The sequence below is a fragment of the Prionailurus bengalensis genome, chromosome E3 (assembly GCF_016509475.1).
Source record: "Prionailurus bengalensis isolate Pbe53 chromosome E3, Fcat_Pben_1.1_paternal_pri, whole genome shotgun sequence".
Lineage (NCBI taxonomy): Eukaryota > Metazoa > Chordata > Mammalia > Carnivora > Felidae > Prionailurus > Prionailurus bengalensis.
This window is the reverse complement of record NC_057357.1, coordinates 25,263,719-25,279,756: the sequence shown is the minus strand read 5'-3', so window position 1 is coordinate 25,279,756 and position 16,038 is coordinate 25,263,719. Positions and strand designations below refer to the sequence as shown.

Below are 16,038 nucleotides of genomic sequence, written 5' to 3'. Positions count from 1 at the left end.
ATAATAAAAACACATAAAATTTATCATCTTGACCATTTTAAGTGCATAATTCAGTGGTATTAAATACATTCATAATATTGTGTACCTATTACCACTATCCATCTCCATAACTCTTTTCATCTCATAAAACTGATTCTATATCCATTAAACAGTAACTTCCCATTCCCCAATGCCCCCAGCCCTGGCAACCATTCTACTTTCTATGACAACTCTATGTTGTGCTTATCCCAACAGGTGCCCTCCTCAATGCCCATCACCCACTTTCCCCTCCCTCCCACCCTCCCATCAACCCTCAGTTTTTTCTCAGTTTTTATGACTACTATTTATAAGTGGAATCATACTGTTCATCTTTTTGTGATTGGCTTATCACACTTAGCATAATGTCCTCAAGTTTCATCCATGTAGCATGTGTCAGCATTGCCTTCCTTTCTAAGGCTGAATAATATTCCACTGGATTGGCTATAACACATTTTGCTTTTCTATTCATCTGTCAGTGGGTGCTTGGGTTCTTTCCACATTTTAGCTATTACAAATATCTCTTGAAGAACATGATTTTAAATCTTTTGTGTATATACCCAGAAGTAGAAATGCTAGATCATATGGTAATTCTATTTTTAATTTTTTGAGGAACTGCCATACTGTTTTCTACAGTGCCCATACCATTTTACATTCCCACAACAATGTCCAAAGGTTCCAATCCCTCCATATCCTCACCAACACTTATTTTCTGTTTTTTTGATAGTAGCCATCCTAATGGGTGTGAAGCGGTATCTCCTTGTAATTTTGATTTGCATTTCCCTAATGCAGCTATCTTCATTTTTAACTTTTCCCCAAGAGCTCTTATTACTGCTTTTGTTACCTAGATAAGAGCATCTGCAGTGACATCCTGGAATCTGGGGATATACTCCAACCAGCTGGATATGAGATTCTTGCAACTTCAAAGCTCAAAGCCCATAATTTTCATGATTTTAAGAACACGTGAATAAGGAACATGATTCTCTCCAGAAATAGAACATTTTGTCTCTTTCTCATCTATTAAAGAGTATTCTGTAAGAAGTATTTAGAACTCTTAAAACATCTCCTTTCCATCAGTAATTCCTTGATACCGGAGCCAAATATTCTTTAGATGACTGGGTGGGAATTTATATTTTTTAATTTACAAGAACTTAAAAGTAAGATTTTACATTTAGAATTCCTTTGCCTTTCAAGTTTCTTTTTGGAGACATAGCTCATTTCCATCTGGAAAGTGCCAAATAAGTATTATACCCTTATTTTCCACACAAGCCATTTCACACAAACCTGAGTTTGAAGGCTCTTGGAGGATATATGTAAAAGTAGAGTGTTCATGTTTAAAAACAGCTAAAAGTTACTTAAAGCAAAATCTGGAGCATGAGTTAAGCAATCAACCTGAGAAATGTGCATCTGGATTTTTCAAAAGTGGACTAACTCCCTAAAGAGATTCTACAAAGAAGTGTAATGATGAAAAAGGATAGGATCTGGAGTGTGGTTGTTGAGATTTGAATTCCAGCTCAGTCATGTACTTTGTTGCTTAAACTTTGCACCTCAGTTTCCTCATACGTAAAATGAGCATAGTGACAGTGATAACCAGATAGGACTGTTGTAAGGACTAAAGAAAACAATACATGTGGAGTATGTAGAGCTCTAGCATTTATTACTTGGAATGCAGTCAGTGCTTACGAAATGCTAGGCACTTCAGAGAATCAGGAGGACTGGGGAGAAGGTAAGAAAGCAAGACTTTTGACATATCACCAGTGTCTCCACCAGAGAACATTCCCCTTTCCTCGCTTGTAATGGGCTCCTGAAGTAAGGTTTTGTTTGTTCCACAGTTAAATTTTGAAAAACTGGTAATGAAATATTTACTTAAAAGATAATCAAGATATATTGCCAATTGATAAAAGCAGGCTGTAAAACGGTATATATAAAGTGATTCTATTTTTTTCTATGTCTATATTGTCTCAAAAAATATCACCAAAAGTGTGATTATTGGTAGTGAAATTAAAGACATTTTTTATTCTTCTTTCACGTTTTGCTAACTTGCATTTTAAAATATATTTTGCAGTAAGAATTTAAGTAAAACATATTTCTTCTGGGAATTAAAATATACTTAAAATACAAAACAAAACATGCAAAGTAAAAATTTAACATGTTGGCACATTAAATAAAATATTCCCTTAAATAAATCATTCTATTTTATCCTAGATTTTAGACGTAAATGGCAATGTCCTACCTCCTGGAGAAGAAGGAGATATTGGCATTCAAGTCCTACCTAATCGACCACTTGGCCTTTTTGCTCATTACATAGTAAGAGATTTATTTCCTATTTAATTCTCAAAAGGAGAGCCTGGGTGGCTCAGTTATTTAAGCACTGACTCTTGATATGGGCTTAGGTCATGATCCCATGGTTTGTAGGATCGAGTCTCACAACAGGCTCTATGCTGACAGCGTGGAGCCTGATTGGGGTTCTCTCTCTCCCTTTCTCTGCCCTTCCCCTGCTCTCTCTCTCTCTCTCTCTCAAAATGAATAAATAATACAAAAATACATATTTTAAAAAGTGCTTGGTAACTATCCCTATTTGTCACAAAACACACGTAGGATAGGTGCTTGGCTTTTTGAGAGACTCATTGTCCTGAACTGTAATCCCTCAGGTAGGAAACTGAAGAAACGCCCAAATGCTTATTCTCCCTGGGCTAGATCACTGCTCCAGGCCCATGAGGGTAAGAGAAGGGAGCCCTAGAAAGACAGCCCTCTTTGTATACACTGATCATCTCCAATAGAAGACAGCACCCAATCATTTTCCTGAAATGTGATTAGTGGTTTCCCTTCTGAACAGCAGTGAGAGGGAAAGAAAGTGGGGCAGTGGGATTAAGTAAATGTCTTTCACTAGAGCCTTTACAGGCTCCCTACTGTTTGCAGACCTATTTTCATGTCTAATTGAAGTATATATATTTTAAAGTTTGCATCAATATAATCAAAAGTCCAGGTTCTACTTGTCAGTGAATTTTACATAAATCCTTCATTTTTCCTCCTACCAAGTTGCAGAACCGGTTTTGTTTCTAAAACAAAATACAAAAACAGAAAAACTGCTCTTTGAATTATTAGGTGCTGGTGCTTTCTTTTAACTCTAAGCATTCACTTCTCGTTTTTCCTACCTGTATTAGATATTAACCACTTAGCAAAAGACTTAATTAGCCCATATCTTGGAGCTCTGAACTCTTGCAGAGAGTTTAGTGATCATCATAGACAATTCTCAGGATGGCAGCATGCCTAGTCTTTGTAACTGTAGTTTACCTCTCTTTGATTGGGCTAGCTCAATGCTGGAATTGCATCCTTACTTCCTGCACTGGCTTCTCTTCATTCCAAGGCTTCTCAAAGAAACCAAACTTTTTTTTTTCTCCTTCAACACTTAAAAATCCGACCGAACAGAAGAATCACATTCACAGTAATATTAACAAAATGCTACTTGTTTCACAGGATAATCCTACAAAAACAGCTTCAACCCTACGAGGCAATTTCTATATCACTGGGGACCGGGGCTATATGGATGAAGATGGGTATTTCTGGTTTGTCGCAAGATCAGATGATATCATATTATCCTCTGGGTAATTTTCTTTTTCATCTGTGCATATGTCTAAGTTAATTGATCATCAGTGTTCTAGAGTGAACCTGCTGCTCACCTTTATATATTCCTGTCATATGTTTATTTCCCAGTTACAGAATTGGACCATTTGAGGTAGAAAGTGCCCTGATTGAGCATCCTGCAGTTGCAGAGGCAGCTGTTGTCAGCAGCCCAGATCCCATCAGGGGAGAGGTACAAAAAATGGATTCATCTCCACTTTATAATTTGTTGGCTGTCTAACACATACTTTTCAACAGTTTATGGAAACACAATTAAATGATTCATTCACTAACTTTGCAAGTCACACAGTCAGTAAATATGCTAGTCAGGAAAGAATTGCTAAAGACTGAAAATATATATAAGGAATTTGAATTCTTTCCATGCGGGGATGGTGTGAATGCCAACAACTCAGGTTCACAGTAGGATAGGATGTCAGAGGTCAGCTAGATAGAATCGCGTTATTCCCCAGGTTTGGAAACAACATGGTCCCTTATGTAGTTGAGGAGGATAGGCTGGCATCACATATCAGGGGTGGGAGCAAGGTCAAAGGTAGGAACCGAGGCAGCAATTAGAAGTAGGCTGGGTAGGTAGCCAAGTAGAGAATTCAAAAAAAGCTGTGAATAAGACAGGAGTCCTGAAAGATCTTCCTTTTTTTTTTTTTTTTTTTTTTTTTTTTTTTTTTTAAAGTAAATGCCCAATGATGGGCTTGAACTCACGACCCTGAGATCAAGCGTCACATGTTTTACTGACTAAACCAGACAGGCACCCTTGAAAGCTCATTCTTATTGGGGTTGGTCAAATGGTAGTTTGGGTTTAAAGTTTCCATGCCACTCTTCAGGTCCCCTTTGCCAGGCAAGGCCCCCAATATTCCAGATAGCTGAGAGCAGGGAATTGAGCTGGTGATTAAAATTTATTCCTTTACTCTGAACTCCACCAGTAGGATCACACAGCTTTTTGGAATTTGAAGGACATTGGACATAGACTAATGCAATGACAGACATAAATATTCTCTATCTGCACCATCCAATACAATAACCACACATGGCTATACAGCACTTGAGATATGGCTGGTGTGGCTGAGAACATTTTTATTTCATTTTAATTTAAATTTAAACAGCTACATGTGGCTAGTGATTACTATATTAAATAGCACAACTGTTGGCTCTTCTCATAAAAATGCAAAATTCTGCATAGAATTTGAGAGAAATTCTGAAGCCCACTTAAGGATTTTAATTTAAAAAAAACCAAAAAAACAAAAAATAGGGGCGCCTGGGTGGCTCAGTCGGTTGAGCGGCCGACTTCGGCTCAGGTCATGATCTCGCAGTCCATGAGTTCGAGCCCCACATCGGGCTCTGTGCTGACAGCTCAGAGCCTGGAGCCTGTTTCAGATTCTGTGTCTCCCTTCTCTGACCCTCCCCCGTTCATGCTGTGTCTCACTCTGTCTCAAAAATAAACAAACGTTAAAAAAATTTTTAAAAACAAAACAAAACAAAACAAAAATAACAAACAGATCATCTAGGTGGCACAGTAATTAAACATCTGGACTCTTGATTTCAGCTCAGGTAATGATCCCAGCATCATGGGATCAATTCCCACATCGGGCTCCATGCTGAGCATGGCACCTGCTTGAGATTCTCTCTCTCTCTCCCTTTGTCCCTCTCCCCACTCACACACTCTCTCTGTAAAACAAAACAAAACAAAACCCAAAAAACAAAAAACTTGTACTTCTAATACTACTACAACTAATACTTACTATTTCTGATGACTTAGCATGTTCCAGGTATTATAAGCCCTACACAGGGCCTGTATATGTAAGCTTATCTAATTCTCACAACCTCTTTTTTTTTTTTTTTTTTGGAGAAGGAAACTGAGGCACCAAAATGTATCCTAACTTCCCCAAGATTACACAACCAAGTGTGATTCGAACCCAGGCTGTCTGATTTTAAAGTTCATGCTCTTAACCATGTTAGGGTGTTCCTTATTAGTTTACCATCTTATGTAATGATTTATAAAGACTTATAAAAATAAAGTAGACCTTATCCAAGGTGTACAAGTCATCAATATGCAAACTAATAATTACAAATATTAGTTCTCAATGTGCATCTGAATTATTCACTTATAGCAAGGATAAATTTAATTCATAAAAATGTTGATAAAGCAGAAGAGTAGGTATAAACACAAAAACATTTTATGAAATATCAAAAAATGGATAGGATAAAATTGTATAAATGCATATATACATGATCCAAAAACTGGGCAGGATTTTCCAGAACACTTTAAAGAAGAGTGAATTTAGAAAAACAGCATTTGTGAGCATAAAGTGATGAAGTCTTCCCTGTCTTCTGTCAATTAGAGAACAACGGTCACTACCACTTTTGCTCATTTCTCAGGGCCAGGTAATTGGTCAGAGTAGTAGCAAAGTGGCTGTTGGAATCTTCACAGTCTTACATCAACACAAGTGTCTCTGGAATAAAGAGTGTGCAGTCTCAACCATTCCCTTCCACAAGGATATGGCAAACTAAGTGTGAATACTCTTTATAAGGGCCATACTGAGGGTGGGGACCTAGAAAGTAGGCTAGATAGGCTAGGTTGTTACCCAAGAGACTGTACTTAGTACATTGTCAAGTTTCTAAGAAGAAATTTTCTTGAAGGAAATAAAAGATGAGGCAAGAAGTCAAGAGCAAAGACAGCTCAGAAACACAAACAGGTCAGAAAGTAAAGTTCAAGATGTTTTTAGGTAAGAATTAGATACAGAATTAGAATACAGAACAGGAGGTGTGGGACTCAAATGGCTGGCTTAAGAGCACAGAGCTGGGATCAAACCCTATGAGGCCTTCTGCCACCAATCCCAGGCACTTAGATTCCCAGTTAGAGAAAGTAAACAAGACACACTGAAACATAAAAATGCATAACATATCTTCCTGGTGTTTCAAAATTTTTTTTTTCAGGTAGTAAAGGCTTTTATTGTTCTGAGCCATGATTACAAGTCACATGATCAAGAACAACTAAAAAAGGAGATTCAGGAACATGTAAAAAAAATTACAGCACCTTATAAATATCCCAGAAAGGTAGGTATTCTAATTATGATGACAATTTGCTTAGTGTTCTGAAAAACTTCAGCTGTTTACTTTTTCCATTTTAATGAATATTCTCCTCAAACATGTCACACCAAATATTCCAAACTGAACTAATGACATGGATAAGATTCAGAATCTTTGAGATTAAAATGAAATTCTTGACATAATTTTCTGGGTCATCTGGCTAACTGGACTTGTAGTAAATACTAAATACCAAGAAAAAACTCAACAATACCTCTGCTGTTTTGGTTGTTACCAAAACCCACCCAGATGGGTACCTTAATTTTTTCACTTAGAGATAATAAAACTGCTACATAATTGGATTTGTCTAAAGATGAAAACTTCTTGGCTAATTTTCTTCCCTTGATACCAACAGGTAGAATTTATTCAAGAGTTGCCAAAGACTATCAGTGGGAAGATAAAAAGAAATGAACTAAGGAAGAAAGAATGGGAAATGATTTAAATCCATTCCATTCTATTATTTATCATAGTATCTATAAAACAAAGACTGTACAAATACAAGATTATGGAGAGGTGATTAAAAATATAATAGTATACTTGTAAATTGTTGATTTAAAATGACTTATGGTTGGGGTGTCTGGCTGGCTTAGTCAGTAGAGCATGCAACTCTTGATCTCAGGGTTGTACGTTCGAGCCCCACATTGGATGCAGGGATTCCTTAAAAAAAAAAATCTTTAAACAAATATCTTGTGGTTATAACATCAGAGGCTGAATTTTGAAATAAAATATTCGGTAAATTCCTCTGCATTAGTGTCAATGTTCTCATGACTTTGGTAATATAAAAAGAATACCATCAATTGCTGAGAAATTTTTAAACATGTATTATCCAAACCAAGTTTCTGATGTGTTGGTTTTCAAACTCTAGTTGAGTAATTCTTCTGGTATGTTGATGTACAAATCAGAACAAATCTTCAAGCTTTGAAATAAAACTAAACAACTTATTATAAAAGTTTTTAGGGGTTCCTGGATGGCTCAGTCAGTAAGTGTCCAACTCTTGATTTCAGGCTCAGGTCATGATATCACAGTTCATGAGCTTGAGCCCTGCTGTCAGACTCTGTTCTGACAGTGTGGAGCCTGCTTGGGATTCTCTCTCCCTCTCCTCCCTGGACCCACCCTCTCGTGCTCTTTTTCTGTCTCTCAAAATAAATAAATAAAAGTTTTTAGAAAAATAAAAAAATATATCAGATTTCCTAATTCTTAAAGTACAAGCGTCTACCTGAAAATAGACTAGGGATTTTTAATAGTCACATTTTTATTCAAGTAATTTAAAAACAGTTTAAATTTATTTCAAGGTCTACCTGTAAAAGAAGGATGTTATATACTATTGTTGTTTATTATATCTAATCTAATAGAATATACAAAATATTTGTGGTTTTTGATAAAAGTATGATAAATTTGGCACGTTAATATATGACAAAAATAAAAGTGTAAGACGATTATCAGAATATTCATGATGTTTGGAAATTCAAGGAACAATCAGGATTCATAGATGAATGAATACAAGAGAAGTGTTAGATAACTGATCAAGGAAATTTAAAGTGGGTGAAATCAATTTTTTTCTCATTTTCAGTGTGTGTGCATGAATGTGTGTTTAATAGCCCCAGTGCAGTCTACAGAACTCAGATATGCTAAGTCCCCATGACTTGTAGCCCTATACATTTTTTTCTCTTTATCACACAAAAAGTCACATTAAAGTAAAAACACAGTTTAGTCATAGGGAAGGTTTATCAATTCCTCATTGAAGGTCTGAGTCTCAATGAATTTTTAGTAGAAAAATTTACATTTCTGTCACAAATATGGCTTATTTCTGGGGAACTAAAAGTGGGTCCCCCCGGAGAATGAGACAGAATGCTGCTGTTGGCTCTCTCCTTTCGAAGTGTTTGTTCCCACTTAAAATAACCACAACATTTTCTATTTTCTTGGTATTTCCCGTTTGGGCAACAAAAGAAGACTTTTCCATGGTTTGGTCCATTATTAGAAACAACAAGTCTCTTAGATCTTCGGCCACACTTGCATAATGGAGGTGTCATTTTCCCACTCTTCCAAGGTCCTTCTAGGTTAACTGTAGAAGCTAAGACAGAGGGGAGGACCTTCTGGGAACAACTTCTCACTGGGAAGCCATCAGATGATGTAGGCTTTTCTTCATGAATAGTGAAGGACTGTTTTTTTGCTGGTGGGAAAGCTGGGAGACTGGATGGATTCCTTTTAGTACTACCTAAAAGGAGGGGGTATTTCCCCAAAACTGAAGGATGAGACATACTGGCATTAATACTGTTAGAGCTACTTGATTTGCATTCAGGTAATTTAAAGTCAGAAGCAACTGAACCTTGATCTTTGGCATCTTTTACATGATAAATAGTAGTATGTGGACTCTTATAAACAATAGACTTAGAGGTCTCAGAGTTTTGAGGAGTTTCTTCTGTGCCTTCCTTTAAAATCATTAATCTTTCTATGGAATTAAGTGAAGTGTCTAAGTTTGAGTCATTAATGGGAGGTATACAATCTATATTTTGCTCAGGCTGAGATGCTGGCAGTAAAGCTACATCCTCCCAATCAGCCAACATAGGTAAACAATCAAGAGCAGAACTCATTTCCATATCAGAAATATGATTAACAGATGAAATGGTAGTTGAAATAAGTACCAATTCTGAACTAACTGTTGAAGACTTAGGTTTGGTACTAAATGCAAGGTGTTCATTTTTTATGTGCTTCTGCATAGGTGTATTCAAGCTGGGAGACTGCAACTGCTCCAGGGAAGTAGAGGGCTTTGTATTAAAAAGAGATAAATAGCCTTTGCCACCATGAAGACCCACTTGTACATTGCTCTTTAGTTGGAACTGATCTCGTCCCTTTACAGGAGAATTCACACCAGCTGACCTCAACTGAACTTTTTCATGAGAATTTACTGTATTTTTAGGCTCCCTATCATATGTGCTCAGACCCCAAATGCTACTGTTGCAGGCCGATGCTTCTTCAACTTGATTCGTATTCAAATTTCTGGCCAAAATTTTGGGATTCTTCTTAGTGGGAACCTATGATTCCACAGAATAGCTTTAGAAACTGTACATTCATAATTTATTTATTATACACTATATGATTTGACAAAAAAAGAAAAATGTCATCATTCATTGATTTATCAATGATTGCATGCAATGGTATCTGTATTTCCATGAACCTATGGTTACTTCTGGAGTTTGATATAACAAAATAAAGAGGCAAAATACCACTAACCTTGTTCAAGGACCTTGTAATTTTCATTAAGCAACCATCCCTGATCATTTTCCAAGCAAGAAGGGCAGTATTCCGAGAATCATCCAACCCTGAGTAAATAGATATCAAACACTGAATTTAGTAGTACCAGCATAAAGAAGTATAGCAAAAATAAGAAATCACAATTTAAATTGGAGCATACTATTTATGATCATCTACTAATTTTAATCATGATAAATTAGACTAGCAAAAAGCTGTGGCAACTGTACCAATAAAAGACAAGATCACACACATTTATAGAGAAGATGATAAAAATCTATTACAGTTCGCAAAACTGTAAGCAACATTCTGTAGGGGCCATGTTTTGTGAGTAATCTAATGATCTTGTTTGGTTTTTTCACTAATTCAATGTATTATCTGGGCATTTGTTAAATCTCCATTTGATTTAGCTAATTTCCATTCTTTTTAGCAACTAACCCACTAGATGGCAGTCTTTATCCTACAATACTAGTAATTTGAAAGTCAGAAATAATTTGAATGGTATAGTATAGATTAGGAGGTTTTTTTAGGTTGAAGGATATTCTTTATTAATGACATTACCAAAAACATGAGATTCATATGAAAGATTTTGTAAAAATCAAATGACTTAGATAATAAAATTATTTTTAATTTATACTAACCAGAATGTTCTCTTCCCAAGAATTCTATTCCCACTTCCTGCAGGGCACCACTTAGTCCTTTCGGTTTTCTTCTATAGAAAATCTAATCAAATAAAAGAAGACATATCCAAAAAAGGTTACTATTAGAAAGTCTATATATTAACCACTTACTTTTCATAATTTTTAGTTCTATTAGATTTGGAATGTGTTTATTATGTTGTGCTGTTTTACAGACTTTAAAAAATGTATTTATGTAAAAGTTTCAAAAGAAAACATTTCATTTATAGTAACCTATAGCCATGCGTGGGATGAAGTTTCATCATTTTTCAGCAGAAGAAAAGTGAACATGCCCCCATCTTTGACGCTTACCTTATAAGTTACTCTGAGATCAATCCAAGAATTTAAGAACACAGGTTTTAACAGCTGTTTTCTTTTACACTCATACTCCAGGCAAACCCCCAAGTCCCAGTCTGCATTAAGTATATTAAAATAGAACAAATTCAAAGATGCCAAGCAGTTTTTACTTATGCTATCAACATTTATAAATAAAAGGTTGAAAGATGATATAAAATAAAATACTAAAATTTATAAAAACATAATATAGTGCTCGCTTCGGCAGCATATATACTAGAAAAACATAATATACATAATATACAGTATACCACCAAAACATACTATATTCTATAGTATATGTACCATATATAGTGTATAAGCTATAATGTGTATGCTATAACAATATACTATATAATATAAAATAAAATTTCATTGCTGTTAATATCTAACAATTATTCACTTTACATAATTTACTATTAAGAAATTAAGTTGGTAACTAAATTTCAAAATGATTTCTTAAACACCCCAAAAAACACACTAAATATTTCAAAAAGAAGAATAAGGTGTCAAGTTACAAGGCCTACATGGAGAAGGTTATCTGTTTTTAAAATTCTAGGAAAAAACTAATGTAACTGAGAAACCAGACATCTTACAGAAACCTAAAACCAAATATGACTATCAATGCTATGCTATCAATGGCACAGCATTGCTATCAATGCCTATTAATGGCAATGCTATATCACAGGCATACAAAACATCTACTTTAATAACCTATTTTTTCCTAGTGTGAAAACAAAGGATGTGAGTTGAATTAAGATTTTTATTCAAGATTGTAGAAAATAGCATAAGAGTTTTCACTAAATCATCTTTGCCTGGAACCAGAACAGAGAGGAAAAATCTAAAAATATTCTTAAAGTTAAGTCTTAAAATTTTAAGGTATCCCAGAGTGGTAATTTGAAAAGTACGAATAAACTTACTTTCCTTGGTTAACATCTGTTAGGCACTTAGATTTCTTTTTGAGTCCCAAGAGGTTAACAAGTATAATTCTTACTACAGATGAAGAATTACATAGTAGTAATCCTACTCATTTATGATTTATAGATATTAACTTATTTTTTACCTGACCAAGTAACAAATGCACATAATTTTACTTCAGAATTAGACAGATCTGAAATCCCAGTAGCAAAAATAATTTTCTTCTGTTGCTGAATCTTCTGAATCCATTTACAGAACTGAGATAAGCATATCCTCAGAGGGACTCCTTCATCAACTTGAGCCTGAGTAAAGCCACAAAATTTGAATTCAACAATAAAATTCTATAATTATTGAACACATCATTAGCACATAATTATGCACTATAGGGGGATATAAAAAAGAAGAAGTTTGGACTGGCAAAGAGTTTATTTAGTGAAAAAGATATTAAAACACATGCAAGAGAATATAATGATTAGAATGCTGCAAGATAAGAAAAATTAGGTTGCTCTACCTAAAATCACAAAGAAATATAGTAATTAAATCCTGACTGACAGAAATTTGATGTCACTTAATTTCCATAAAATAAATTTGATATTCATTTTTATACTATTCTTTTTCATTTTTAAAGATTCTGACAGAGTTCTAGAGGGAACATTATTTCTCCTAACAGTGCATAAATCTAATTCCAAGTGGTATATAGTTTTCCCTTTCTTTTTAAAACTGATTACTGAATTTTATGTTTTTTTTTTAAGTTTATATATTTTAAGAGAGAAAGAGAGAAAGTGTAAGCAGGGGAGGAGCAGAGAGAGAGGAAGAGAGAGAATCCCAAGCAGGTTCCACACTGTCAGCACAGAACCAGACACGGGGCTCTATGTCATGAAAAGTGAGGTCATGACCTAAGTCAAAACCAAGAGTTGGATGCTTAACCAGCTGAGCCACCCAGGCAACCCTTAACTGATTGATGAATTTTAATATTTGCATCACACTTACTTGTTTCTGGGGGAGAGGGGTAGGATGAGAAGAGAGAAAGGGAAAAGAGTAGGGCATACCTGTTTTATGCCTGTCAGTTCCATGCAAAACTCAGAAAGAATCGGATGTTCCTGAGGCTGAACGTAAGTATGGAACTCAGATTCAATCTCTTCAGTTGATGTGCTCAGCAATACTGCTGGAAATTCAACTATATGAAAGAATCACCAATTGACACTGGAATGTATAATTGTTATATTGATGATGTAACCACTCTAAATTAAACATAATGTACCATCATACAGTACTGTATACATTATATACATAAATTTTATATATATATATATATATAGCTTATAGCATCATATACCATCGTTTCAGTAAAAGCATATTAAAATGACCTAAACAGTGTGATATAACAGTTATAATAAAACTATGCCAAAGAATAAGTCAGAATATTAAAGTTTTGAGTATACCTACTTAAAACTCTTGAATACCACAATTAAATAAGAAGACCACACGGAAGTTGAAATGTACTCCTTTTTGCAAAGGTATTTTTTTCAGTTTCTATACAACTGAAATTTTGTATGGAATTCTAAAATCATTTTATATGATGATACATTTAGATATTAGGTTTTTGTTCTCTTCTTTGGTCAAGTCAGGTTTTATAGTAAACTACCAATTCATAAACTATCTGTTTTCTTTAAACTGTTGAAATGAAAAATTACTCAGCCATCAAAAAGAATGAAATCTTGCCATTTGCCATGACATGGATGGAGTGAAGTAAGTCAGTCAGAGAAAGACAAATATCATATGATTTCACTCGTAGGTGGAATGTAGAAACAAAATAGATAAATATATGGGAAAGGGGAGAAAAAAGAAAAAAACAGAGAGGGAAGCAAACCGTAAAAGACTCTTAAAAGAGAACAAACTGAGGGTTGATGGAGGGAGGTGGGTGGGGGACGGGCTACATGGATGATGGGTATTAAAAGAGCACTTGTTAGGATGAGCACTGGGTATTGTATGTAAGTGATGAATCACTGAATTCCACTCCTGAATCCAATATTTTACTGTACGTTAACTAACTAGAATTTAAATAAAAATTTGAAAAGAAAAATACACTATTGACTGATTTTATTCTATAAACTTTATTTTTTTAAGTTTATTTATTATTTATTTTGAGGAAGACAGCGTGCGTGAGCAGGGAAGGGGCAGAGAGAAGGAAGAAAAGAGTATTCCAAAAAAGCTCTGCACTGCCCGTGCAGTGCTTGACATGGGGCTTGAACCCATGAACTGAGATCATGATCTGAGCCAAAGTCAAGAGCCAGACACTTAATCAAGAGAGCCATCTAGGTACCCCTGTATCTATAAACTTTAAAGTGATTCCTCTAGGGCTAGCTTTGGTCATTAGCAGTCCACACTTACTTATTTCTTGGCTCTGGTGGCGTTTCCCATCATTCCAACATGTTGATTCAAAATCAATGACAATTAAATAGTCAAACAACTGCTCTGAAAAACAAAGGGTATCCTTATGCTTTACCGGCGTTAAAAGTGCAAGGATACAACATGTAAAGAAATGAAGCACACTACTTACTGGATTTGCTTCTTCCTACATTTCCATTTGTTGGTGCAACTGACTTTCTTCTAATTAATCCAAGCTGCCTAAAAATGTAAAACAACCCAGTATGTTCAACAAACTCATTCACGCTCCTGTCTGAATATGCTAACAAACTAATGATATAACCCCCATTATTAATGTATCAATGTTAGAGGAAATTGAACTAGACTTTGAGAGCAAAAGACCTTGGTTCTTATACTGACTGTCACCCTCTTTTGATTTTAGTAGTCATTTTACCAGCATGAGCCTCAAAGTTCATATTTGGCAAACTTAGACTAATTCTTTCTGCTCCCCTTATTTTACAGTAAATACTGAGGAACTTGAGTGATTGCAGAAGACGCACTGACAAACTTATTTTTGCCTTTGCATTTTTCATGCCCTTGCTATGCGCAAAGCACAGTTCTGAGGAGATTGGGCTGATCCAGTCTTCTAGGAGCTCAAAATATACCTGCGTAACGAAACTGGACATTCATGGTAAAAGACTGTAAGGTAATAACTGGAGTCCACAGAAAGGGCTGGGCTTACTCAGATGTTAAGACAAACCACTCTGACAATTGGTAGAGTTTAACCAGGCAGACACTTCCTGTTGTAGTTTTTAGTTTAAGAGGTGTGATGGGGGAAGAAAAAAAGAAGAAAAAGGAGGTGTGATGGAAGTGCAAAGAGCTGGGAATAATTGCTCATATTTATTTGATTGCTTACTAGATAGTAGGCACTGAACTCTGGTGATCTCAATCCTCAACAATGGTACGAGGTAGTCACTTTTGCTACCTCTACTTTATGGAGAAGAAAACACTCGGTGATTTGCCAAAGAACACAGATTTGGTGTGTGAACCTAGGATCGTCCAACTCTGAAGCCCATGCTATCTTCTAATACATTATTACAGTACATCTAGAAATCGGAAATGTGCACAGCGTGACCGGGAATCAGGGAGAAGGCCACAATTAATTGACATTATGAATTAAACGTATCACTAGGAAGTGATGGGGTGAACCGCTTGACAGGTGCAGTGGGGGCTGTCTGAGACCTCGGAACGGCCTACCAGGCCCTGTCACCTTTAACCCGTTTCCCGAGGTCTAGAATGGGCAGACACGGGCTCAACGCCACACAGTCGCGAACCCGGTCCTTACACCCTCGCGCAGAGGGCGGCCTGAGGCTCGAGACCGAGGTCCAGACAGAGATCTTTCAGTCCGGGCCAGAGAAGGCAGGTCGGAGACGCCGGGATACAGAGCATGAAGCCTGACACCGCGGATGCCCATTGCCTAGCCCTACCGCGGTCCCCAGCGCCGGACCAGGAGCCACCCCAAGCCCCCCAAACCCCTCGCGTACCGCGCCAACCTCTTGGTAGCCATTCTCCGCTCTCCTTTCTCCTCCCAGCCCAACTGCCGGAAGTCGTCAGACTCCCACTTCCGGTCCGTTCAAAAGCCTGGCGCGGTTGAGGCGGCCGCCTAGGCTGCGGTTCTATTTGCGACTGAGGCGGAGGTAGCTGCGCCCTGTTTTCTCTGCCCGGCTTCTCTTCGGCATTTGCGGGGTTCGGAGGGGCG

The 16,038-nt window shown here is 36.4% G+C and overlaps 3 protein-coding genes across 11 annotated transcripts in view; 2 read left to right on the top strand and 1 right to left on the bottom strand.

Moving 5' to 3' along the window:
• The window catches only part of ACSM3 (acyl-CoA synthetase medium chain family member 3), a 78,439-nt gene that overhangs the window by 48,492 nt on the left and 13,909 nt on the right, over positions 1–16,038 (top strand). For 2 of the 4 annotated variants that reach the window (XM_043560351.1, XM_043560350.1), the window contains exons 10-14: positions 2,221–2,322; positions 3,493–3,620; positions 3,730–3,829; positions 6,586–6,705; positions 7,091–7,482. In XM_043560351.1, the coding sequence (XP_043416286.1) occupies positions 2,221–2,322; positions 3,493–3,620; positions 3,730–3,829; positions 6,586–6,705; positions 7,091–7,177 (537 nt within the window). In that variant the 3' untranslated portion in view covers positions 7,178–7,482. Of the gene's footprint in view, positions 1–2,220; positions 2,323–3,492; positions 3,621–3,729; positions 3,830–6,585; positions 6,706–7,090; positions 7,483–16,038 lie in introns of those variants that run through there. The other 2 variants (XR_006294213.1, XM_043560352.1) reach the window with 2 other exon arrangements.
• Positions 6,556–15,919, bottom strand: ERI2 (ERI1 exoribonuclease family member 2). 4 transcript variants are annotated; one of them, XM_043560346.1, is made up of 9 exons: positions 15,824–15,919; positions 14,473–14,540; positions 14,304–14,387; positions 12,962–13,089; positions 12,058–12,214; positions 10,974–11,074; positions 10,626–10,707; positions 9,967–10,055; positions 6,556–9,767 (listed from the first exon to the last, which is right to left on the bottom strand). In XM_043560346.1, exons 1-9 carry the CDS (start codon positions 15,844–15,846, stop codon positions 8,463–8,465), a joined length of 2,037 nt encoding a protein of 678 aa, XP_043416281.1. In that variant the 5' UTR covers positions 15,847–15,919; the 3' UTR covers positions 6,556–8,462. The 4 variants fall into 4 exon arrangements, with proteins under 4 accessions (XP_043416281.1, XP_043416284.1, XP_043416283.1 ...); XM_043560349.1 differs by having other exon boundaries at positions 6,556–8,977; XM_043560348.1 differs by having other exon boundaries at positions 6,556–7,392.
• The window catches only part of REXO5 (RNA exonuclease 5), a 38,701-nt gene continuing 37,515 nt past the window's right edge, over positions 14,853–16,038 (top strand). For 2 of the 3 annotated variants that reach the window (XM_043560344.1, XM_043560339.1), the window contains exon 1: positions 15,869–15,976. The gene's annotated coding sequence lies outside the window, so the exon portion shown is untranslated. Of the gene's footprint in view, positions 14,986–15,868; positions 15,977–16,038 lie in introns of those variants that run through there. The other variant, XM_043560341.1, reaches the window with a different exon arrangement.

Coding starts and splice junctions, on each gene's coding strand:
- ERI2 (XM_043560346.1), bottom strand. CDS start 15,846: ATGGCTACCAAGAGGTTGGCGCG. Junction 14,541..15,823: donor GCTACCAAGAGGTTGGCGCG/GTACGCGAGGGG, acceptor TTACATTTTTAG/GCAGCTTGGATTAATTAGAA. Junction 12,215..12,961: donor AACTGACAGGCATAAAACAG/GTATGCCCTACT, acceptor GGCTTTACTCAG/GCTCAAGTTGATGAAGGAGT.